Here is a 25752-nt window from a genome sequence, read left to right on the forward strand (position 1 = left end):
GAACCCAAGGAAGCGGTAGTTGGAACCTCTGATCTGTAACTGGTAGGTCAGAAGCACAGGTGACAACCCAGCCTGTGGTGGTCATTTGAAGTGGGGGAGGGGGAAGTCTTGCGGGACTGAGCCTTCAACCTGTAGGACGTGATGCTATCTCTGGGCAGACAGTTCATGGTTGATCTGGAGTACACCCACTGCTGGGGTCAGAACTGCTTGTTGTTGGTGTGGAGAACCCCCCCCCCCCGCCATGTTGGAACTGGGTCAGAACCCCTTTTAAATGTTAGTTCCCATCTAAATTCCAGCATATTTCTTATAGATACGGACAAGATTATGCTAGAATTTATATGGAAAGACAAAGGACTCGAACAACTGAAACAATTTTTAAAAAGAAGAATCAAGTGGGAGGAATCATTCTACCCAATTTCAAGACTTATTACAGAGCTGCAGTAATCAATACTGTGTGGTATTGGTGGAGGGCTATACACACAGAATGGAACCTAAGAGAGAGCCACACAAATATGCCCAATTGATTTTTTCTAAAGGCTCAAAAGCAATTCAAGAGGAAAGGAAAGGTTGCCTCTCCAACAAATGGTACTGGAGCAACCATTCATCCACAGCAGAAAACAAAGAGGACGCAGACCTAAGTCCATACCTTATACAAAATCTAAGTCAAAATGTATCACTTAAATGTAAAACTACACATCTTGTAGGAAAAAAAAAATAGGAGAAATCTTCAGGATCTAAGGCCAGGCTAACAGTTCTTAGACTTGGCACCAAAAACATGATTGGTAAATGGAAAAATTGGTAGGTGGGGCTTTGTCAAAATTTAAAACGTTTGCTCGTCCGAGACCCTGTTAAAATAAAAAGACAAGTATGGACCAGAAGAAAAGATTTCTAAACCACATAACCAACAAAAGTCTCGTACCTAAAATACACATAGACTCTTCAAACAGGAAAAACCCCAAACAACCTAATTAGGAAAGGAGTGCGAGATGAAGTGGCATTTCACGGAAGAGACAGATATGATATGGCAAATAAGTGAAAAGGTGTCTGACGTCATCAGCCACTAGCATAATACAAATGAAACCAAGTGACGAATCACTACACGCCTATCGGAATGTCTAATACTAAAAAAAAGGACAATAATAAATGTCAGAAAGGAGGCAGAGAAACTGGGTCATTTATACACTACCAGCGGGAATGTAAAAGGTTACAGTCGCCCAGGAAAAGAATCTGGCATTTTCTTAAAAGAGCTAAACATGCACCTCTCATATGACCAGCGGCCGCACGCCTGGGCCTTTATCCCAGAGGAACCAGAACTTACGTTAACACAAAAACGTGTACGCAAGTATTTACAGCAGCTTTCTTCACAATAGCTCCGAACTGGCAACAACCAAGATGTCCTTCAATAGGTAAACAGCTAAATAAAGTGTGGTGCAGCCGCGCCAATGAATGCGATTTGGCTATGAAAAGCGCAATAGATGAATCTCCAGAGATTTATGCCGAGTTTTTGAAAAACAACAATAAAAAAGCCAATCTCAAAAGGTTACATGCTGCAGGATTCCATTTACAGAACGTTCCTGAAATGACAAAATTATAGAAACAGAGAACAAATTAGTAGTTGTCCGCGCTTAAGGAAGAGGTTAGTTAACTGCTAGAGATTGTATACCATTTGCCTATGAGCACAGCGTTCACACGCAACCTTGAGTTGCACAGACCAACCCCGAGTCTATAGCCCCATCCACCTCCTTTTACCAGGCTCCTTCCACTGTTCCCCTGGCCTAAATCACCCCAGGGCCAGGTATCTGACAACTGGAGACCAGCCCTCCAGCCCAGAGCCCACAGAAACGATTTCAACCAGACGGTCCAAAGTCTGCTCACCTGACCTGCCTTGCCTTTCGCACAGACACCACAGTAAAGGCTCCTGCCCCTGCTTCCTCCCTCTGCCTCCTGCCCCTTGCTGGGGCTTCCCTGGGTGGCCCTGCAGTGGCATGGCCTGTCTCCTCCCCCTGGGAGCTGGGAATAGAACAAACTACCTTTTCAGCGGCACTTGTCGCCTGATCCTTTGGCCTCATCACACCTGGGTAAAAATAAAATCCCAGGTCCATTTGAAAACAGAGGCTTTCTGTGTCTTGACTGTTTCAGGGTCACTATCCTGGTTGTGACGTGGTACTTGAATTTGCAAGATGTTACTATAGGGGGAACTTGAGTAAAAACGGGATCTTTCCGTATTACTCGTTACAACTGCATGTGAATCTACAGTGACCTCCAAATAAAAAGCTGAACTGAAAAAAAAAAAAAAAGGAAAATGAAAGCAGGTCCTTCTTTTCCCTTAACCCAGCTAACTGGGGTTTCTTTGTCAGAAGCCCTTCTAAGTGGTGAACGGGAAGGTGAGCAAACAAGAGGAGGCACCAGAATGCCGCACTGTCAAGTTCTCCCCGCTGTCTAGAAGAATCAGCTGCAGAGAAAGTCACTAGTGAGAAGAAAGTCTTTGGGTCAGAACCAAAATGCAGAGTTGGTGGGACAGAAGTCTAGAAGTAGACAATTCAAGCTACTATTTCTTTTCTTTTTCTTTTCTTATTTTTTGAGAGAGAGAGACAGCGAGCATATGAGCTGGGGAGGGGCAGAGAGAGAGAAGGGAATCCCAAGCAGGCTTCGTGCGGTCAGTGTGGAGCCCGATGTGAGGCTCGAACTCATTTGAACCATGAGATCATGACCTGAGCCGAAACCAGGAGTCGGACACTTAACAGACCGAGCCACTATTTCTGACAGGCTCATGCTAAGAGCAGACAAGGCACGCTTCTCGCACACCTCCTGGATGTCCGAGGCCAGGCAGGGCTCTGCAGGGCACAGGCGAACGAGCAGGAAGGAGGCCAGCGTTGCACGAAGTTGGCTGATCCAAGCCACAGGAAACAAAGGCTCAGGGGCCGGTCATAAAACCGCTATCCGTGTTTTTAGTTAATTCTCCGTTTAATGTATTTTCTCACAAAACAAAAGGGAGGAACACCTGGTGCTTTTTCTCAAAACAAGCTCGGGTTCTGAAAATAAACCCGTGTGCGAGGCAGGTCTCGGCCTGCAGTGGTTTCCGCTCTGGACAGCAGAGCGGTGGGGAGGGGACCGGAGGCAGCTCGGAAGAAGCTGTTGCCCCTTGCTTCTGCTTTAGCTCCGTGGAGGCAGAGAGAGTTTGGGGCGGGGGGGGGGGGGCAGCTCCTCGAGGCCATGGGCTCTGGTCAGGAGACCGCTTTCTGGTCACAAGTACCACCTCAGATTTCTGGAGGGCTGCGTGTCAGCTGGGATCAGACTAGACATATGACTACACCCCACATTTCCCATGTGATGTCCCCCATATGTTTCTTTTTTTTTTAATGTTTATTTATTTTGAGAGAGAGAGAGAGACAGAGAGAGAGAGGAGGGGCAGAGGGAAAAAGACAGAGAGGATCCCAAGCAGGCTCCACGTTCTCAGCACAGAGCCTGACACGGGGCTCAATCTCATGAACGGTGAGAATATGACCTGAGCCGAAACCAAGAGTCAGATGTTCAACCCACTGAGCCACCCAGGGTCCCCCACCATAGGTTTCTAATAAGATATTGTTAGCGTCTTCACAGGCTTTTCATGTGACTTTTTAAGAATTCCTTGGGTGCTACATAAGAAGACCAGCTTATTGGAACCTGCTTCAGCACCTAGCAGATTACCTCTTTCTTTCACCACTGTGCTAAGTAGGACCTCATTTGCGGGCATAGGACTCTAAACGTACCCCTCTCTGTGCCCCCTCGACACAGCCCACCGGCCCAGAGGGAAGCCGGTCTCGCCTAGGCCCCCCAGCGCCACTCACGTTTGACAGTTCAAGCATTCGAAACTTCTAATTATTTAGAAAATCCCACATACATTTAGGGCATATATAAATTATTCAGGTCCAGCAGTTTTTAAGAAAGGTTTTGTCGTCTAATTAGTTTCAGAAGTAAGCAGCTGTGCTGAGAGAAAGGGGACGGAGGAAGCGCAGGCTTAAGGCACGAGCGGCCCATGTCTGCCCGCGAGGCCCACTCGCCGGTCGTGGCCGTGACCAAGGCTGGCTTCCCAGCTCACGGTGCCAGGAGGAAGCAGCAGCCACACAAGCATCCCTTCCTGGCTCTTCTCCGGGGGGCCCTGGACGCCGAGTCCTCTGCCCCTCATGGGCCCTGCTTCCTCAGACAGCCCCTCTCCCCGGGTTCCTCCCCACTGGGCGTGCTCAAACACGCTCCCGCCTGTAAACAAAGGAAAAAAGATTCCTGATCCCATGCCACCCTCCCGTTGTCATCTCCCTCTCCCTCCCTGCCTTCAAGGTCCCCTCCCACTTCAGGTGGGCTTTTCAGGTCCACTCCAGTCTTGCTTCTGAGTCTACCCTGCTTCCTTGGCATTAACCCAACAGAAACCTTTCAGCTGAAGTTTACTTAACCTTTAGGCGACTGTGAACGCTACCCTTCTTCTAGACAGACTCATTTTCCCCTCAGTTTCCTACTAGTTCTCACCTACTTCTCTGGACGCTCAGCCCCAGTCCCCTCTGCAGGGCCCCCTTCATACCCAGTACTCAGCGATAGTCCGGGGGGCCTCGGACAGGGACCCTGATGTGACAGGACCACGTCCCAGGAACACTTCAGTCACACCGTGGTCTCCGCCATGTGACGACAACCCCCAGACCTCTGTCTAGACCTGCAGACCGAGGGCCCTTCAACAGCTCCACCTGGACGTCACACAAGCACCTCACTGAGTGTGCCCCAAACTGAGGCATCGCCTTGCTCCACGCGCACCCCACCCGCACCCCCGCCCCCACCGGCCGTCCATGTTCCCATTTCAGCGACAGCATAAGCATCCACCAGCTGCCCAGCAAGACAGCCACATGTCATCTTGGCCCTTCCATTCCTCGCCTCTGCGCCCGCCTCCCCACACTCGAAACCATTTTTTTCTGTGGAAGAATATGTCTTTGGGTGCCCACGTCCCACGTTCCCATGTCCCTCAGATCCATCTACGTCTTCCGTTTCCACGGCTGTGGTTAGCCCACCAGTCTCTCACCCCGCACTAGCACATGGCCTCCAAATCCATCCCCCCTTACCCTGGTACCTACATCTTCCAATTATTCTCCTTGCTGCACACGCCAGGTGAACTTGTGCAAACACAAATCTAAGAATCTCTTCCTCCTGAAGCCCTTTGACGACCCCCACCACCCTCAGAAGAGCAGCCGGCTCTTTTGTGTTATGATCCGGCCTCATCCACCCTCCCAGGCTCACCCCTCACCTTTCACCAGACCTCGGATTCCCAGGGCCTCGCACGACAGCAGGTGATCGACAATATTCGTGAAACCGATGTGTGAATAAATACACGAACGAATAATGTCAGGTGAAGTTTCACTAAGGAGCTACTCAAACGGGGTTTTGAAGGAGAAGTCAAATTCTACCCCAGAAAGGTGGGGGAGAGGTACAGGAATTCTGGAATTATGGAAAAAGTAGACTTAGAGGTACGACGGTATAAAGTTTCTGCTTATTCCGAACACGAGGAAGTGAGAGGTTCGATAAGGCCAAAGAAGTGACTAGAAGGACGTGAGGCTGGAAGATACGCTGAAATCACGTGAAATTAAAGTTGGATTTCTGTCCTACACAGAATCTGCTTCTCAGGGATGACAGACCCCTTGGGGAGAAGATCCACAGGTAGCACTGCGACAAGTGTCATAGAATCACGAGGCCCTCCCTCCTGGCGGTGTGCCAGCACCACCGGAAGTTGGGCACAGAGCCTGGGGGAGGGGGAGACTCAGTCCTTTCATTCCCCTGCACCCTCACCCCCCCAAATTCATTTTATTCACATTCACCTTAATGAGAATAGAAACTGACAGAATGTCACAGCCTTTCTGGAAGGCAATCAGTAATGTTAATCAAATTAAAATGTGAATATCCTGACCCAGTAATTCCAACCTATGGAATTATTCTAGGGAGCTAATAGGACAGTCACAGCAAGATACATATACAAGGATTTTGTTTAGCGTATTACAAACAAAAATGGGAGGGGTGCCTGGGTGGCTCAGTCAGTTGAGCGTCCAACTTCAGCTCAGGTCACGATCTCGCGGTACGTGAGTTCGAGCCCCGCGTCGGGCTCTGGGCTGATGGCTCAGAGCCTGGAGCCTGCTTCCATTCTGTGTCTCCCCCTCTCTCTGCCCCTCCCCCGTTCATGCTCTGTCTCTCTTGGTCTCAAAAATAAATTTAAAAAAGTTAAAAAAAATTAAAAAAAAAAAGGGAAACGAACTAAGTGCCCTTCAACGTGGGATTAGCTAAATGTTGGCATAGCCAGACAATACAATATTCGTCATTAAAAAGATGAGATAAAAAAAAGATAAAAAAAAAGATGAGATATACCTACATGGACTGATAGAGAGCTATCTATGCCCACAATATACTATTTTTTTAGAAGCTGGGAAAATATCAGTAGTACCATTTTATATTTTTAAAATATATTTCAAAAAAAAAAAAACAAAACCCCACATACACACACATCCCCAGAGACTTCCAGAACTCTAAATCAGGAGAGGCTGAAAAACAACAGAAAAAGTTAGCACAGCCCTCCCTGAGGTAGATGTGGGTGGCCACATGTGGAGACTGTTTAAGAATGACTTGATTTAGGGGCACCTGGGTGGCTCAGTTGGTTAAGTGGCCGACTTCGGCTCAGGTCATGATCTCACAGTCCGTGGGTTCTGTGCTGACAGCTCGGAGCCTGGAGCCTGCTTCGGATTCTGTGTCTCCCTCTCTCTCTGCCCCTCCTTCTCCTTCTCCTTCCCTCTCTCTCTCTCTCTCTCTCTCTCTCTCTCACTCTCAAATAAAAAAAATAATAAAAAGAATGATTTGATTTAGATCAGTGGTTCTCAAAGTGTGGCCCCTGGATCGGCAGTATCTACGTCACCTGGGAATTGGTCAACATGAAATTCTCAGGCCCTGCCCAGACCTACTGCAGCGGAATCTGGGGCGTGGGGTCCTCCAGAGGATTGAGACTCACAAAATCTTGAGAATCCTCCACCTGGACATCTGAAAATACTCACTGAGCTAGGGGATAATCTGTCACTTTGGGGTCACTGTGCCACAAAGACTCTTGTGTGTAGGGTGAGGATTTTCAGGAAGAGAATGGAGGCGGTGTTAGATTGCCGTGAGGAAAAAGAAAAATATCTCCTACTCTCTCCGAGGCTGGGACTCAACCCTAAAGGCTGCTGGGAGGTGGGCTGAATAAAAGAAGAGTCTGGGCAAGTAGGGGTCAAAGGACACTGCGCCTCAGTAGCAGGCGTCCGTATTCTCTGAATTTTACTCTCTCACTCTCCTTCCCCCTATAGTTCCAGGTAAGTCTCATTAAAAGTGACTCTGGGGGCACCTGGGTGGCTGAGTCCATTAAGCATCTCTTGGTTTTGGCTCAGGTCATGATCTCATGGTTCATGAGATCGAGTCCCAGTTTTGGCTCTGCACTCACAGTGTAGAACCTGCTTGGAATTCTCTCTCTCTCTCTCTCTCTCTCTCTCTGCCCCTCTTGCTCTTTCTTGTTCTCTCTCAAAATAAATAAATAAACTGAAAAAAAAAAAAAAGTGACTCTGGTAGAGTAGAAGGCACACTGTCCGACCCGACTCAGGCAGAAGGTGGGAGCAGTCACTCACTGACAGGTTAGCAAGGAGCTGTATGTACCCAGCCAAGGGCAACCTCACAGGTGTCACCAGGAAAAATGGCACAGTGCAGAGGCAGGGGAGAGAGCCAGAGCTAAGAACCCCAAGCACACCTGAGATGGTGCCCTGGGAGGGTCTCAGAAAAAGCTAGGGGGCAGACAGGTCTCAGAGTAGAGAAGAAAAGGAGGGATTTCTAGAAGCTGAAGCAGGTTCATGCTGTCATAACCTGGAATTTAGCAAGACAGGTAGACTGATCTGGATCAATACAACAGTCTGTTAGGACTTCCCTGCCAAGCACTTAGCACAACTTTATTTTACATTTATTTGTGTGGTCATTTGATTGTCTTCCTCTCCCTCTGGACTGTAAGTTTTGTGAAGGTAGGAACACTGGATGTTTTCATGCATCAGCATATACCCAGTTCCTAGCCAGCACATAGTATTTACTCACAAAACAGGCTGGATAAATAAACAATTTAAATTAAAACACTCCAGGGGCGCCTGAGTAGCTCAGTCGGTTGAGCGTCCAACTCTTGATTTTGGCTCAGGTCATGATCCCAGGGTCGTGGGATCAAGCTCCACGTTGGGCTCTGCGCTAAGCGTGGAGCCTGCTTAAGATTCTCTCTCTCTCTCTCTCTCTCTCTCTCTCTCTCTCTCACTCTCTCTCTCTCTCTCTCTCTATCTCTCTCCCTCTCCCTCTCCCTCTGTCCCTCTTGCTCGCTTGCTCTCTCTCAAAAAATTAAAATAAATTAACACACTCTAGAGTGTTCGATTATTCTTTGTCTGTATTGTTGACTTTTCGTTTCATTAGTTTTTGCCAAAGCAGTATGTTATCATATGAAAATATATTACCTGAAAGCGTATTGTCAAAGGAAGCTATTTCCTTTTTGGAAAGAGTCGCCCCATAAATACGGTGTTGAGGCATTAGTTTCTGAGTTGTAAACACTCGTTTAGAAAGGCCAAAGAATGTAAATAAAAGGTATTAGGACGTATTTCAGCGGAAATACATGAGAAATACACCCACAGTGGTCATCAGCTACGGCCAGCCTGATGCCCTCAGATTGCTACATCCCAGATTGACTTGGAAATCAGAGGTTAATTCTGCACAGGAGAGTTTTAGCACGAAGTGCGTCTCTGGCATCCCGAGTCACAGAAAACTGACCACCCAAAGATGATACAACAGCATGTACTACCTTCAGCAAATGCCAGGCACCGACAACAGAGTCGGGACGCAGATGCCGTGGCGTCACACATGCAACCCGCCCGCCCTGTGACGCCAGGGAACATCCGCACCAGTTGCTCTAAGATCTGAGAGTGCGGCGGTGGGACAGAAAGGGCAGGGGGGCAGGCGATCTCCCAGAGGGCTGCAGAAATAGGGACAATACACTGAGAAGCTTCACAAATAATCCCCAGCTCCTTAGCCTAAGAAGCTTCCCCTGCCCTGGAGGAAAGAGAAGTTACAAAATCAAATTTTTATAAACACGCAGGCGGCATCTTTTACTTCAAGCAAGCCACAAGGCCTGTGCTCACTTTAAAGCGGCCGTGCTACTCAGGGCCAGCAGCCCATCGGTGCCAAACTCTCAGGGCTTCGTGGTCACGGCACTTAACATACTCTGTGCACTGGAGGGACTAATCCTACGGCAGATGTGACCGGCAGAGAGGGGTCTCGCCACAAATCTACAGCAGGGCTTCCTCGGCCACTGACGTTGGGTCTAAGCAACTCTGAACCCGCCACCATAAAATGCCTTATATTTCGGTTTGGAGGCTGAGTTTCTGTGAAACTCTAGATAAAAGGAACGGGCCTCCCCGCCATTCCCCTTGAACTCGGGGTCGGACCTCTCGGGAACCAGATCTTACCTGAGGACGATCCAGTGGTCAGCACAAAGAGAGGACTCCCACCCCTCTCCCTGGAAGGGCTTTCAGAGGGAGCCCGGACACTCTCCATCTGCGCGTGCGGAGGCTGGGTAATTGCCAGGCTGACCCTCGGGGGCCTCTTGCCCTGCTCACCTTTTACTATAATGCGTGGTACGGCATAATCATGAAATGTGCTTATTAATTTTACTCATTTGACACTGCGCTCTTCTGCCCTGAGCTAGATGTTAGGAGAAAATGATAGGGATAGATTCTGCTCCTGTCAGACTTCCCAAGACTTTCAGAAAACCAGACTATCAAAGGCCATCCGCCACCCACCAGCCAAGCTTTCCAGATGACCCCAAAGGTACAAGCCGAATGTTAAAGACACAGATCAACAGAGGAGAATAACAAGAAGGCGCGGAGACCCATGCCCTGGGGGTGAGCCCCCCGCATGAGCCCTCCCAGGAGAGCGACCCCCGAGCCAGTCCTCCCAGAGAGCGTGAGCGCTGAGCCCCTGCCCTGATTCATGACTTGCTGCTTCATATCTAATTCATCAAAAGACACTTTGGCTTCTCAAATCAGGAACATTTTTATTAGCTTCCCAAGAGTTTTATGGCACAGAGCCATATCTAATGATTCTATTTTATGGTAAGTTATACATTCAAACAGTGCTTTGAAGTCAGACAGCAGGTAAGACTCAAATCTTTGTCAGAAAAGATTCCCTCGCCCTTTCACTTTTAAAATGTTTATAAGCTTTCAAACAGTTGGGGAAGTGATGGGGAGCATTTTAACAGGCTGCTGCTGCCTTGCACAGGACCCAGCGCTGGCTGACCCGATACATACTGTGGTGTTCCCAGCAGCGCTTGCTTTTGCCCCTCTATCCCTTCCACCCGGGGACACCAGTAATGTCTGGACACAGTTTGGGCTGCCACAACTGGGCGGGGGTGAGGGGGTGCTACTGGCATCTAGTAGGTAGAGGCCAGGCGTGCTGCTAAGCATCCTATATACGTGGCATGGGACAGTCCCACAATACAGAAGTCTCTGATTATCTGGCCCAAAATGTCAACAGTGTCAAGGCAGAGAAAGCATGCCTTAGGGCTTCTTCTGGGCCCGGCTGTCGTAGCCCTCCCACCCCTGGGACATCAGATGCTAACATAATCATGGCGGCAGGTTTTCAGTGCTGGCTGAGGAGACCCATAATCTTCTACTCGTATGTATTCTTGGTGCACGCTTCCAATAAACAAGAATAAAACACTGTCTTAAACAAAACGAGGAAAGTAAAAATAAGGCCACCTGAGAATCTCAGAACATGTGACCACAGTCGCTGTTAACAAAACCCCCCTCATGTTACTCAGCACTTTTTAAGCTCGAGCCAAATCGCGACGTATGTAACGAAACAACAAAATAACCAATTCCAGCCATCTACTGAACACCACCACAGACACCTGCTGAAAAGCACAGCAAGTTCTCTGCTAAACTGTAGTGGTGTAATCAGGCAGAGCACTGGACTCGGAAGGGGGTCTGGTCCTGAGTCACCACTCCCAAGGACTGGGGCTCTGTCACTCCACTTATCAGAGCCTGGGTTGTCTTAATCAGCAAAGGGAAGATAAAGCTACTTATCCTCCGAGCCTTCCAGAGAACCGTGACAGCCAAATGAGTTCCCAGGTAGGAAACTGCTCTGCAAACTGCAAAGAGCTATACAAACATAGGGCAATACACTGATGACATTAACACATGCGGGACCACCGATGCCAACCGCCACGGCTCTTTTAGGCTCTTGGATCCTTTCCATGAAATGTCACAACTAGCAGTGACTTTAGAAATCAACAGGGCCAACCCTTCAGTTTTATAGAAGGTGAAATTGACCATCACAGAAGTCAAGTGATTTAGCCAAGGCCAGATGGACTCAGCTTCTTGGACTCCCAAACTAGGACACTCCCCGTACTTCCCACTGGTGATGCTTTCCCTCTCTGTTTAAGTTCCTAGAGGGAAGAAGCACATTTATGTACAAGGTTCAGAGGGGCTTGAACACAGGAGGCAAATATCGGTTGAATCAGTGGATCTTGACTTACTACATCATAGCCTGTTGGGGCTCGGTTCCGAGAAGCCACCACTCCCACTCCCGTGATGGGATCCATCGACGTCTCTGGCAAAGCTTCTGAAAGGTCTTTGACTTCAGGCATGGTGGACTGGTCCTGGTTCCAAGAAGGAAAAAGAAAGCACAGAATTCAAACTGACCATTTAAAGTGAATGATACAAAGTCTCAAACACTTAGAGCCAGAATCTTGGGGCAAACATCTGGAGCGAAGCTCTGTCTACCTGAACCAGCTATAGGAGCCCTGACCTTACCTGACCCTTTCCTCAGATCAAGAACTCAAGTTATCTCTGACCCCTGATCTTCTCAAGTTGGCTTTGAACTCTGGGCTAACAGAGTTAGGGAGGGCCTCCCTGAAGTGACCTTGACTCCAACCCCAAAGCAAACCATTCTTGACTCTCTCGACAAGCTGCCTGATTTCTGAACAGATGCCAGTAGCTTCTCTGAGGATAAATCAGATGCAGCTAAATCTAACAGCATCGTTCACCTCTCTCCCGTACATTATCTCCTTGGGGAGGTGCAGACTTCCAAATCCACAGCCTCTACCACAACCAAGTGTGGACTGTGGAGCAGGCAGGCTTCCAGACACATGGGAGAAAGTGTTCTGGGCACAGAGGCAAAGGAATGACATTCACGTCCAGGCTCCATGGCTTACTGGTTCATGACTCTGAGCAAGCAAGAGGTCAATGTACTGACAGTCAAAGAGCTGCCCTGAGATCTAAGGGAGTCATATAAATGAAGAGCCCAGAGGGGTCCCTAGCACACAGTAGGCACTCAATACAATGCAGACGAGACTGGCAGGCTTGGGGCACACAGGTCCAGCATAACTGGCTAGAAACGTGGTAGGTGCCGTTCCTGGGAGGGCTGGCAGGTGCCTCTGTTGTGTTTAATCCTGCAGGTCATGTGGGCACTTACTCAAAGCTAAACACTAACAATGACCATAATTCTTGCCAGGCACTTTGGGAGACAGGGAGGGGAAATGGCATTATTATTCTGCTGCTGACTGCCTCCTGATGTGACCAGAGGAGACAAGTAGGATATAGAGAACACTGGGTCTGGGCAGCTCCAGAGGCAGTGCACCAGAAAGCAAATAAAAGAGGTAACACCTTATGTAAATGACTTTTAGTTCTTTTAAAAGGACAAGCAGTGAAAAAGAGCAAGTTAAATTCCACCTCCTTCGGCAGCAATTAAATCCCACTGGTTGTAGGTCTACCAGATCTCTCAAAGCTGGTTACTGCTTCTAAAGCAAACCAAACAGGCAGGGAGAAGAAATACTCTTAGTTCTCAGCCTAGAATCAGAAAAGGCGGAGGCCATTAAAAATGACTGCAGCCTTTTAAATAGGAACAATCAGAATGCTATGTGCAAGTCACCCAAGTAATCAGTGTCCCCCGAAGCCCACAAAAGTTCCGGAAAACAGACCTGCCAATGAAATCGAGCCAAGTCTCCAATCAACGCTAGGAAGCACCTGGCAGCAGCCACACTCTCAACTTCTGTTTATGACAAAAGCTAAACTAAGTTATGCTTTACTTAATTCTACTGAAAATAAGCTTCTAGAGCCCGGGGCAGGGGGTAGCATACCATGCCACATTTTCTATTTTCAAATTTCATTTACCCGCCAGGTTTATATAAAGCACAGGGCTTGGTGCTTCTGGCACACAGTAGGCATGAAGTAAATTTACTGAATGAGTAGATATGCATGCCCCGGTAAAGAAGGTGTAGAGGTAAATAAGTGTACCAGCCCAATCTGAAGCAAACACTAATCAAAAAAGTATCTTCACTTGGAAAATCCCATAGTATGGTAGCACGAAAATAACCTTGCTGCAGTTCGAAAAATACGGGTACCTGCTGTTGGTTACCAAAACGCTTTGCAATTAACAACTCATTAGCAGAATGTACAAATTCTGCCAGTGCTACAATACCATGCTGTGAATTTAATAAAGAACATCCGAGGTAAGTCTTTTTTATTATTATTATTATTATTATTAAGCTAGTACCGCCTCTACCATGAGAGACAGAGAGAGCGAGGCAGAGACAGAGAGACAGGAGGCAAACATGGGAATAAATACGAAAGGTTTTATTTGCGGATAGAGTCCCGGCCCCGGGTCACGACGTCGGCCCCGGACGCCCACGACAAGGCCTCTCCCTTCCAGAAGCCCTCCGTCAAGGGCGGTGGGGAAACTCGCCTCGGGAGCCCCGCCGCTCCCACAATGCACCGGGGAGGCAGCCCAGCGGCAGGTTCCAAGATGGCCGCGGGCTGCCTCCGGCTGAGGCAGACAAAGGAGCCGGCGGCCCGTGCCCATGCGTGCACGGTCCCAGCCCGGCCTGCAGACGGGAGGATGCGACAGCAGAGCATGAGCACAGAGCATCTCGGATGCACGCCTCTTTCTTCCCTTTCCCCCCAGTTGCTGTACCCTGGGGATCAAGGCAGCCTTTGTGAAATACAGACAAATGACTCCTCGCGGCGCGGGGCCGCGGCCGGCTCGGCGGCGGAGGAAGCCCCACCACCGGCAAAGGAAGCTTTTAATGAGAAACGCCCAAGATATCCATGGCAGAGGCAATCACTCAAAGCAGCTTGCCCTGAATTACATATTTTCTGACTGCAAATTACTTTTAACAGCGTCTCCACCGTCACTTCAATTGACCTTCCTAACAAAAGGCCATTTATTAACTGGCACTCCACGTTTCCCGGGCTGTGTGGAGCCTCGAGCCAGAAGGGATGGCACCGCCCAGTATTCGGCCGCCCAGGGTCACAGGCCAGGCCTCTGAGAGGGGAGAAGAGGCCATTAATGCAAGCCTGCGGAGCAGATCTGCCCGAGAGGGGGGAGCGGGCTGTTTAAGACCAACATTAACCTGTCTGGCAAGAGGCAATACGGGTCTGAAACGTAAAATACCAAGGCCTACTTGCAACAACCCCCTGGTTTCGTCCTCAGCAGCTACGCAGCAGAGAGAGACCCACCCCTATCTCAAAGCCCTAACTGCACACAAAACACACTGACACCCCTCTACCGCATAGGTATGGTGCTTTGCATTTCTCAAAAAGCTTTTTCAGGCTCCTTCTCCACCGATGATCACACCAAACCTGGGAGGTGGCTGGGTCTCATCACCCCTATTTTAGAGAAGACAAAACTGAGGCCCACGGCTGTCAGAAGCCAGGCATCTGGCAGCTGGCAGACCTAAACAGGACCCTTAGTCCTCCTTCCCAGGTCTGGTCTGCTTTCCGTGACACTGTGCCGAGGGAGACCAACATCCCGTCCGATAGATCGAGAAGGCAGTTTCAACACTAATTATCTTTAAAAATGCCAAAGCTCTTCTTTCTCCAGCCATAGCCCAATAAGTGAAGCAAGGGGGAGAAAAGTACAGAAAGATAAAAGTAACATGGGATTAATTTTCCTCACACCTCAGTTTCAAGATTCAACATTTCCCTCATAAATAATTTACAACAATAAAAATGAGCTAAGGCCATGTTTGTGTAGGACGGAGGTAAATTTAGGCCTAATGAGGGAGATCCGAGCACTGCACAGGAGGGAATAGGTTGATGTATAGCACCGTGCGAGCGCAATCGACAGCACACAGGGGCTCCATTACCAACTGGAAGTCGCGAGGCCAACCGGGAGGAGGTGGGGGGAGCAATTTGGGGAAACTTCTACCATCCCAGCTGTGGCTGCAAGGAAGGTCTCTAGGGGGAAAGCCAAAAGTTGACCAGTGTTTTAGATGACAAGACGACAGAGGTGGAGATTTCTCAGAGCCCTAAGACTGAACCAACCTGAAACTAAGTCAGTTTTCGGTAAATGCCACGTGAGGAATGCGGGTCGTGATGCCCCCCCCCCCCCCCCGGGAGTCACACCTGCGCGAGGGCACACGGAGAGTACAGTGGCAACACTGGACTTGGCTACTCCTCCCAATTTAACCTTGCAGGTCATTTGGCCCCAATCCCCATCCCAATCTTTACCCCGAGTGCATGGCCAGCCTCCACTACGTCATTTCCAAGGCCAGGGGCTGCAGAGCTTTATTCTGGGCAGCTATTCCTGTGTCTACCCCGAGAGGATTTCCCCGCCAGACAGAAGAATATGTGTAAATGTGTTGTGGGGTGTGTGTGTGTGTGTGTGTGTGTGTGTGTGTGTGTGTGTTGCCTGTACATACGGGGGCTACATGGGATCAGTTAGAGTGAGGTGGGTTTTCCGGAGGAAAATCCAGGAGGATTTTTTCCATGCCGTGCCTGATGAATACGATGCAACAAGGGTGGGTAGGAGAAAATCCGCCTCCCTCTTCTGCCTGCAATGCTGCAAACAGTGCCTGGGGAAGGCCCCGGCGCCCAGCCCTGCAGCACCCTGGCAATGCCATCATCCCAGGTTCACAGAGAAATGAACTTTAACTATAAAGCCTCTCATACAGACAGCACACTGCTCCCTTGTAGCTGATCAAAGAATTACTACAACAGTGTGCTTAATCCCTGAAAGTCAGCAGTGCTGGGCTTAACTGATGCTGAATATTGTTTCAGAATCAAAGGCGCGCCTCCCGGCCCCAGTCTGGGAGAAAACTAAGCTACTGTATCACAGTTGAAAACTCAGGGGAACTTTGATATCATCTCTGTTTAATTTCCCCAGCCCTTCGAGCCTGGGGTTTATCTCGTTTTATCAACTCCTGTACTGAAATCAAAACCCAACTAACAGAGCTCAGACCTCTCTCCACCGAGGCCCTTCTAGAGGCGGGGTGGGGTGGGGGGCAATAACCGCAGGGGGGGGAAGGGGCGCTGCCATCAAAGGAGGCGCAGCGGGAACCCCAACTCGGCCTCCCTGCCGCGGTGAGGAAGGCTGGCTCAGAAGCAGCACCAGCACTGCCCGCCAAGGGCTGAAGGCGCGACTTGCACACAACTTTTGAGGAGAATAATTTCAAAGCATGGGGGGGGGGGCAGGTTAAACTGGGCTACCGTAATTGAAATGACAAAACCTGTGGATTAATTAAATCCCTACAGAAGGATGAACTTGCAATCAGCTTGCTTGAAATCCAAAGTCAAGGGCACAAAAGACATAAACTGTCTGCCCACATCCACCAGCTTGCGGGGTTGGGGAAGAGAAGTGGATAAATATTTCACTTGCCGTGGGAACCTGACCAACAGCAGGGTGGAGACTGAGAACGGGCTGTCTCCCAATAAAAGCTGCTGCTGTGCCCACATCGGGCAGCTCTTTGCCTGTTGCCCAGTGGCAGTAGTGGTCTACAGGAACCGAGGCCCTCTTGTTGCCCCGATTACTGGCATCTTGCTGCTAACAAATCTTCAGCAGGTGCAGAAGGACAGGCCCCATTCCCATGGGAGGGAGCCCATGGCCAGGCTTCACCAATGCACACCACAACACACACAAACACACAAACTGGGTGGTCTCCATGCAGCTAAGGTGCAGAGACCTACCTCCTTAGGAGATGGCAGGCTGAGGCCTGGGTCCATGCAGCACCCAAGCAAATGGCCAGCCAGCTCTTGGACTATTCCTGGACGACAGCGCACAGGCTGAGAGGCGTCCACGGTGGAAGCTCAGAATGGCATCCCTGTGCCTCCTGCACTCTGGTCTGGACCACTTACCTGGTCAGAAGCCAAATCACTGTAACAAACACTGTTGAGTATGGTCAGGTGGCAATAGGCCACAAGCTGCTGGGAAGGCTGCTAAGATATTAGGAAACTAAGGCAAATATTTTTCTAAGCTCTCCTGGATCACAAAGAATTTCCCAGCCAGGGAAACTAACAATGGTGAGCACTTCCTTTTCCCCAGTAAAGGCCCCAGTTACTTCTAATAAAAGAGTCTGCTGAATAAATGTATCCATTCTATCGGACCTATGCCTAGATATATATTAACCGTTTGTATACCAAACAGAGTTTCTACAAACCATGTGATGCGGGCCTGGGGTTCAGGGTGCTGCAGCTCACACAGTGCAATGTTAGATCCTGGAATTCTCGCTCCAAAAATAAATCCGGGATCAAGTTCTCCAGCACTGCTGTGGCCAAAGCCCTGCCTCATACAGGCCCAACTCTGCAAAACCAGGGAGCCTGGTGCTGGGGGCAATCTCCAGTATACTGTGAGCCCCACTCCGACCTGCCCACAAACACTGCAAATGAGGGTCAGCCCTGCCCACTCCCATCAAGTTTTGGTGCCCTACTGTCCCCTGGAGAGAAGGAAGAGGGAGGACCCCCAACAGAAGGCAGATAGTCTACATATGAAGCCATCCCAGGAGGACCCAAGAGAAATGCTCTCTTGCTATTCAGGGACATAAGGTCAGGCACACCCTTACCCTGATGGCCAGTGTCTAGGGTAAAAATGCCAATGTGTCACCTCAACACCCAGCAAATGGGCTCTCGGGCCAGAATCACAACACCCAGCTTCAGGTCAACCAGGTGTGTCCCATCACTACCAACCCCTTTCTGACTTTCAGACATTTGGTCATCTAATCATTCTACCTGTGCACTGATGACTTCCAAAATACTTCCAACTGCCCGGACTTTTCTCCTGAGACTCAGTGGTAGGTGTCTAGTGTCCTGCTGGCTGTCATCACCGTATGTCCTGGCTGAACATGCCATCCTCCCCCTGAAGCATCTCTCACATTCCCAGTACCCAGAAGCACTGGCACATAGCAGTGAGCCCACAAACATTTATGGGGAGCCTTTGTGCTAAGCACTGAGGGAGGGTATGCAATGATGACGGTTGGAAATCCAACATTCTGGAGCAGGGATTCTCAAACTCTGGCCTGAGTCACCTGGTGAGTTGATTAAAACAGACACTCTTGGAGCCCACTCCCAGAGATATTGATCCAATAAGCATAGGATGGGGCCTGAGAAGCTGTATTTCTAACAAGCTCCAGGTGACAAATAGCTGCTGGTCCACAATCTGAACTTTGTACAAGACAGCAGGTACTCGTGAGATGTTTGACGAATGAATGAACAGAAAAAAACCCGAAGGTAATTATCCATGAGGAACAGCCTTGGAATGAGCCCCTCGGTCTCTCCCTCCCCAGAGAGTCAGCCAAGAGCACCCAGCTCTCCCCCTATGGCACCCACCCCACCATTCAAAACCTAGGTCACATCTCCCGTTCTTCCCTAACCTTCCTCGATTGCCCCTACACACAGCTGCTGTCACTGAGAACACCGATGCTCACCAACAACACGGTCTCAGCACACACGTGTGCACACACGCATGTGTGCACACACAGAAACACACAGCCTTGCCTCTCAGAAGGTTTAGTACACTTTCCCTGGCAGAACATTCGTTGCTCAAAGGTGTTATGTCACGGTGGGTGCTCAATAAATGCATTATGGGTGAGTGGGTGGGTGAGTGGATGCATGGATGAATCAAGTTCCTATTCTCCCAAACTGCCCACGTTTCGCTGAATTAAGGTGGGCACATAAAACAGCAAGGGCAACGGCAAGAGCAGACCTGCGGGCCCCTCCCAATTCGAACGCCAGGCTGGGCGCCAGTGAGCCCAGGACAAACACCACGCTTCCAGGGACAGGCAGGCTGCAGAGGAAGGGAGGCGGGACTGCAGAGCTCCCAGCAACTAGCTCCAGAAGTGATTGTGACCCAGTCCAAGCAGGCTGGATGAGGGCCTGGCAGGGGCCAGGGTGTCTCCAGGCTGGTCGCACAGAAGACTCCCCTAAGGGGTTTGTAAAAACCACGGCTGCCCCCTTCGAATCCCCAGGTTCTGACTTAATTGGGTTGGGCTGGGCCCAAGACTGGATAATGCACAGCCAGGTGAAATGCCACTGTGCTGGGTGGTACAGCGATGAAACAGACGTGGCCACCACCCACGGAGCTCACACGCCAGAGGAAACATCCCAAAAGAAAGAGACTGCAAATGAGGGGCCACTTCCTTCTGCCTGGTGAGTCAGGGAGATGTGAGGGAAGAGCCTGCGCTCCACCTGGCCTCCTGGAAAGAGAGAGGGCGCAGGGCAGTGAAGGTATTGTGGGCAAGAGACGTAGAATCAGCAGCGGCGTGAACAGACCACTGGGGGAACTGTGGGTGGCAGATGGACGGCCGAAAGAAGCTTCCGAGGTGCTTAAACAACAAACAAACAAACAAACAAAACGGTTAAAAGCCTGTTGGCATTTCTCTGCAATTTCTAAGGTCCAAGCAATGATGCAGGTCTTCAGGAAGGACGGAAGAGATTCAAAAGTCTTTTGCTCCTATTTCCTCTCCTGTAACCGAATGCTTCTCAAACCAACGCCCCGTTCCTGCAGACCACCGCAGGGCCTCCTTACAGTATCAGGTCAGTGCGGGAATGAAAAGCAAAGCAGAGCGATGGAGAGGGTGCACGCTCTGCAGTCAGAGGGACCCGAGCTTGAATCCCAGCTCCTGCACTGGGCCTAAGTTTCCTCCCCACCAGAATTGGAATGACAGGTAATATTTCCTTCACAGGGTTGTGTCGTGTAAGGAGCTTGTAGAACTTGCATCAAGAGAAAGAGTCAAGAGAGTGCACAAGACAGCCTATAGAATGGAAGCAAGTTTCTCCGAATCACATATCCGATGAGGAGTGAAAATGCAAATCCATACAGAACTCTTACAATTATCAACAACAAAAATTAAATAGTTGATGGGGAAAAAAACGGGCAAAGGACTTGAATAGACCTTTCTCCAAAGGTGGTCTACAAATGGCCAACAACCATATGAAAAGATGTTCAACATCACTAATCACTAGGGAAATGCAAACCACAGTCACACCGAGCTATCACCTCATACCCACTGGCATGGTTACTATCAAAAGTCTAAAAATTAGTGTTGGCGAGGACGTGGGAAATTGGCACCCTGGTGCACTGTTTGCTGGGAATGGAAATGTAGCCACTAAGGGAAACAGTAGGGTGATTCCTCAAAAAATTAAAAATAGGGGCACCTGGGTGGCTCAGTTGGTTAAGCTTCTGACTTCGGCTCAGGTCATGATCTCACGGTTCATGAGTTCGAGCCCTGAGTCGGGCTCTGTGCTGATAGTACAGAGCCTGCTTGGGATCTCTCTCTCTCTCTCTCTCTCTCTCTCTCCCCCTCTCAAAATAAATAAATAAACTTAAAAAAAAATAGACTTACTGTATAGTCTGGCAATTCCACATCTGAGTATGTACCCAAAAGAATTGAAAACAGGGTCTTGAAAAGATCTCTGTATGTCCATGTTCACAATGGCATTATTCACAGGAGCCTAAAGGCAGAAGCAACCCAGGTATCCGTAGACAGATGAATGGACAAGCAAAACACGGTATATACACGTAATGCATAGTATTCAGCTTAAAAGGGAAAGAAATTCTGACATATGCCACAACGTGAATGAACCTTGAAGACATCATGTTGAGTGAGGTGAGCCAATCTAGAAAGACAAATACTATATAATTCCACGTGTATGAGGTTCCTAGATTAGTCAGATTCATAGAAACACAGAGGAGAATGGTGGCTGCCAGAAACTGGGGGAAGAGGAAAGCGAAGCTGTTTAATGAGTATACAGTTTTGCAAGATGAAAAAGTTCCAAAGATGAGCTGCATGACAGTGTGAATGTACTTAATGCCACTGATTTGCACACCTCAAAACGATCAGGATGGTTCCTTTTATGTTATGTGTGTTGTATGCTTTAAAAAAAAAAGCCTCCACAATTGTGGTTTTCAAGTTTCCGGAAGCAGAAGCACAACCCCACATTTCTTACTCAACACACAGATCCCAGGGCCCCTGCCCCAGATATTCGGATTGGAGGCCTGGGTGTGAGGCCCTGGAATCTGCATTTTCATAAACATCTTAGGGTTATTTTGCACACCAAGAATTCATTTATTCTGCTGTAGTTCTAAAGGATCAAGGGATATTCTCCTGAGTATTTTGCTTTTGCTGATCAGTACCTGTTTAAAAAACAACAGCTACGTCTGTGTCCATGTGTGTGTATAGAAAGATCTCATGTATAAAGAAAGATTATAACCACAGCGCAACCACTGGTCCCCCAGTCCTCAGGGAGGTAGGAGCTACAAGGCTTGAGCATGTGACTCCGGGGCTCCAGGCCCATGGGCCTCTCACATTTCCACCAGCGCAAGCTCCACATCTCACCCGAAGTGTGTCAGGTAAACCAAACACGTGCCTGCAGGGTGTCCCCAACAAGGGAGGCAACGTCAAGTACACCCCGCAGCGGCTCTGCCTCTCAAGCAGCAGAGAAGAGGAGGTCTGACATAGGCAACCTCATTGCAAACAGCGCAGACGATGCAGGGAAACCACAATTCCCAAGGGCAGCCCAGCAAGCAGAAGGCCAACCGGAGCCAGTGGGGCCAGAAAATGTTGGCCAGGAAAATGTTGGCCAGGGAGGGCCTCTGAGAGCGCGAGAACAGCCTGGGAGAGGCAGCTCATTCAGGGACCCCAGGCCTCCCCTCCCACAACCCAACTAGCAAAGGAGACTCTGCTCATTCAACCGCAACCAACTAAATACAGTGTTCTCAGCCCACCACATCCAGCCATGTAGTCATTTGTTATCTTCATGATCATAATAGCACCTTTGACATTTCCCATGCTCAGCTCCAACTCTATCATTACTTTCCAGTGTGGCAAGGATGTCGCTCTTCGAGCGGGACGCGTGGAACCCTTCCAACCTGCTAAGGTGGAGGGGCCCAGGACTTCTAGGTTCTGACGCCCCCCAGAAGCCAATCTGCCATGAAACTGATAGCAATGAACCTTCAGCCACCCCCACCCTTTACCCCTTCCAAGGCCCTGAGAGGGGACCCAGAAATGCGTTCACATGGCCGTGTGGTTTTGTGAAATGCACAAAAGCAAGATATTCGTGCATTCTTTTTCTTATAACCCCTCCCACCTCCAAATCGTCTAAATGATGGACCCAGAAAACCAGGGTCTGCCTTTGGAGTCCACCTAAATTTAGAGAGGACTCCCCCACACCCTCTGTAGTGCCACATGCATTCACATACATTAATTCATTCAGCCTTCTGGGGTAGGTTTTATTCTTAAGCCACTTCTACATAGAAGGACATCGGAATTCAGAAAGGTTCTGTGAGGTTCCATGACCTGCCTAGGGTCACCGGGATTGCAGGAAGGAGACTGAGATTCAAATCCAAACCCCTAAATCCAAGCCCTGTGTTCTTCTTACTCTAACATTCCTTCCTGATTGCCCTAAGGAGAGCTACAAACAGAAAGGCACTCTAAAGAAAAAAAAAAATAAAGCTCTTCTTCTGATTAATAAGCCAACAAACACTTACTAATAACCACTAACCTTTACTGACCACTTGCCCTGAGGCAGGCACAGAGCTAAATGCTTCTCTTGCAATATTTCATTCACTGCTCACCATAATCCCGTGAGATACATATTATCATTAGCCTCGCTCTACAGATGAGGAAACTGAGGCTCAGAAAAGTTCATTAGTTTACCCAAGAACACACAGGAAGCAGGAAAGCCAAGGATTAAGCTGAGGTCTAATTCTAAAGCCCTTGCATTTGGCCATGGTGCGCTGTTCCAGTTGGAAGTGGGAAGAGCCTGCCAGTGGAATGGAGGCAGGCAGGGAAAATACCTTCAGCATAAATCAGGAGTGTGGCCTAAGAGCTAGAAGGAAGGAATCAAAAATGCAGATTAGAGGGGCGCCTGGGTGGCTCAGTCAGTTAAGCGCCTCACTTTGGCCCAGGTCATGATCTCCATAGTTCATGAGTTCAAGCCCCGTGGTGGGCTCTGTGCTGACAGTTCAGAGCCTGGAGCCTGCTTCCTATTCTGTGTCTCCCTCTCTCTGCCCCTCCCCCAATTGCACTCTGTCTCTCTCAAAAATGAATTAAACAAAAATTTTTTAAAATGCTGATTAGAGAAGATGATTCTGGACTCAAATGAACCAGTAATTCACATGTCAACTGCTTCACACGGGTCTTGGTGCCCAGGTCCCAGCAGAGGCCCCACCTCTCAGAGGCTCCATTTAAATATTCTCCGCATGGCCCAGTTATCTCAAAGCACTGCCACAATTTCCAGGGAGCTAGAAAGGTGTCACCTGTGTCCTGTAACTAACCTTCTGAGGACCCTGAGCTTTTCGGTTTGCCTAGGTTTCTGCAGAGCTTATCCCCTAACTTTTCTAAAGCTTCTCTGCTGCAGCTGATAAGACTTTTTTTTTTCCCCCTGTTAAAACGAGATGAGATCCAGCCAGCTGTCGAGAAATGTACAATGAGATTATACTGAGAAGGAACCACCAGAGACAAAGGCCCCTAAAGAGTCACTGGCCTGTTGTGGCTTTTGTGGCAGAAATCTGTTCTTGGGTGGGGGTGGGGAGCAGAGAAGGGGCAACAGCCATTTGTCTTTTGCTTCCTGGGGCCTTCCTCTGCGCCTTGCTGAAGAGACTGCTGAGAAGCAGGGGAAAGAAGAGTCACATCTTTAGCGGTGAGAGAGGCTGATAACTTAGGAAGAGTTGTCTGCTGGTAACAAAGAGGACAAAGATGCACAGAGGTCTGCCCTCTTCACTTGGGCCTGTCACTGGGGATCTGATGTCCCCGGTCCTAAGTCTGTCTCACTTAGGCTGGAGTCCTTGTGGGGTCCTCATCAACACAGCCATCACGCTTCCAGGATGGGTACTCTGGGTCTTGGGTGCCCACTCCGGGCACCTCACCTTTAGATAGGTGCCCTGGCATTTGGGTGTCCTCTCTGCTGTGCCCAGGTCACAGGTGAGGCCGCACCCCAGGTGATGCTCAAGGCTCAGGTGCAAGTTGGTCTGCACCCACGTGACCACAGAGAGCCGGACCCCAGGCCAGGCCAGTGAAATCAATGTCCCCAGTCTGTGCAAGTGGCCGCAGCGGCCTGGGCACAGGTGGGCCGCCTCACCTCTCACCTGGGCGGCGGTGGCTCTCGGGGACCCTCACCTGCCCGGCCCTGGGGGCGTTGCTGGCACTCGGGTCCCCGAGCTCCCTCCCGCCTGTCCGCTGCAAGGCCGAGCCGGGGTTCGGGAAGCCGCGGCGCGCGCGGGCCCGGGAAGGGGCCGCCGGGCCTGTCCCCGCGGCGGGCCGGGCACGGAGCCCGCAGGCCTCGGCGCGGCCCGGCTCCGCCCGTCCGCCCGCCCCTCGGCCCGGGGCCCGCGCCCGCCCGCCCGTCCGCCCGTCCGCCGGGGCAGCAGGGCCGGCTCCGCCGAGCCTCCGCGGCGCCCGGCCCGCCCGACCTCACTTAACTGTTCCCCGCTGGGGCGGCGGCGGCTGCGGCGGCGGTGGGTCCCGGCTCCGTCTCACGCAGAAGCAGCTTCTCATCGCCCGGGCGGCGCGGGAGGGGCCGGGCCCGGGGCCCAGGCGGCGGGGCCGGCGCCGCAGCTCGAGCGCGAGCCTCACCGGGGAGCGGCGGCGGCGGCGGCGGCGGCGGCGGCGGCGGCGGCAGGGGCGGGGCGCGGCCTGGCGGCGGCGGCGGCGACAACGGCGGCAGCGGCTCCCTCCGCGGGCCGCGGCGGCGGGCCGGGCTCCGGGCCTCCCGGCTCTGGCGCTGGCTCCGGGGGAGGCGCCGGGCGCCCGAGGCTGGCTCGGGCGGGAGGAGGGAGCGGGAGCCCTCGCGTCCAGAGCCCGCGCCGCCGCCGCCGCCGCCCCGGCCGGCACCCCGCCTACCCCGGGCCTCCCCCACGGCCCAGCCCGCGAGCCCCCCGGCCCGGCCTCCCCCAGCCGGCGGCTAACCCCCCCCCCCCTCCCCAGCCCGGCCTCAGAGCCCCGGGAGCCCCAGGCCTCTTGGAACCTGGGCACTAGTTATCCCCTCCGCCAAGCTGTTCTCTTCCAGGGCCCCCGCAGCCCACTCAGCTCTCCTAGGCCTCACTGTATCGGTCCTTCAGCACAGCCTTAGAACCCTGGACGCCCCCAGGCCTCTTGGCGCCTTAGATGAACACCACACACACACACACACACACACACACACACGTTGTCCTCTAGCAGGGACACCCAGCCCTCCTAGATTTTCGTGAACTGCAGGCCATTCCTTCAGCTCCGCTCACTCCAGTTCAGGGGACCCCCACTCTCCCAAATGACCCGATACAAGCTTAGCCAGGTCCCAGACTCCACTAAAAACAGGCCTCTCTCTCATAATGACCCCAATCTCCCAGGGATTCTCTGCCTCCCCTTTATGCTGGGCAAATGATCAACCCACAGGGGCCATGGGACTGCCCTCAGGGAAGCATCTAGAGGGAGAGGTTTACAGAAGTGATGCCCTACAGTAC

General features: G+C 50.7%; 1 protein-coding gene across 4 annotated transcripts in view; it reads right to left on the reverse strand.

Moving 5' to 3' along the window:
- The window catches only part of MVB12B (multivesicular body subunit 12B), a 262005-nt gene that overhangs the window by 182552 nt on the left and 53701 nt on the right, over positions 1 to 25752 (reverse strand). For 2 of the 4 annotated variants that reach the window (XM_053204608.1, XM_053204610.1), the window contains exons 1-2: positions 24734 to 24922; positions 11579 to 11701 (exon numbers count right to left, since the gene is read on the reverse strand). In XM_053204608.1, coding sequence (XP_053060583.1) covers positions 11579 to 11701; positions 24734 to 24808 — 198 coding nt within the window. In that variant the 5' untranslated portion in view covers positions 24809 to 24922. Of the gene's footprint in view, positions 1 to 11578; positions 11702 to 24733; positions 24923 to 25752 lie in introns of those variants that run through there. The other 2 variants (XM_053204607.1, XM_053204609.1) reach the window with 2 other exon arrangements.

The sequence above is a fragment of the Acinonyx jubatus genome, chromosome D4 (genome assembly GCF_027475565.1).
Source record: "Acinonyx jubatus isolate Ajub_Pintada_27869175 chromosome D4, VMU_Ajub_asm_v1.0, whole genome shotgun sequence".
In the NCBI taxonomy this organism is placed as follows: Eukaryota; Metazoa; Chordata; class Mammalia; order Carnivora; family Felidae; genus Acinonyx; species Acinonyx jubatus.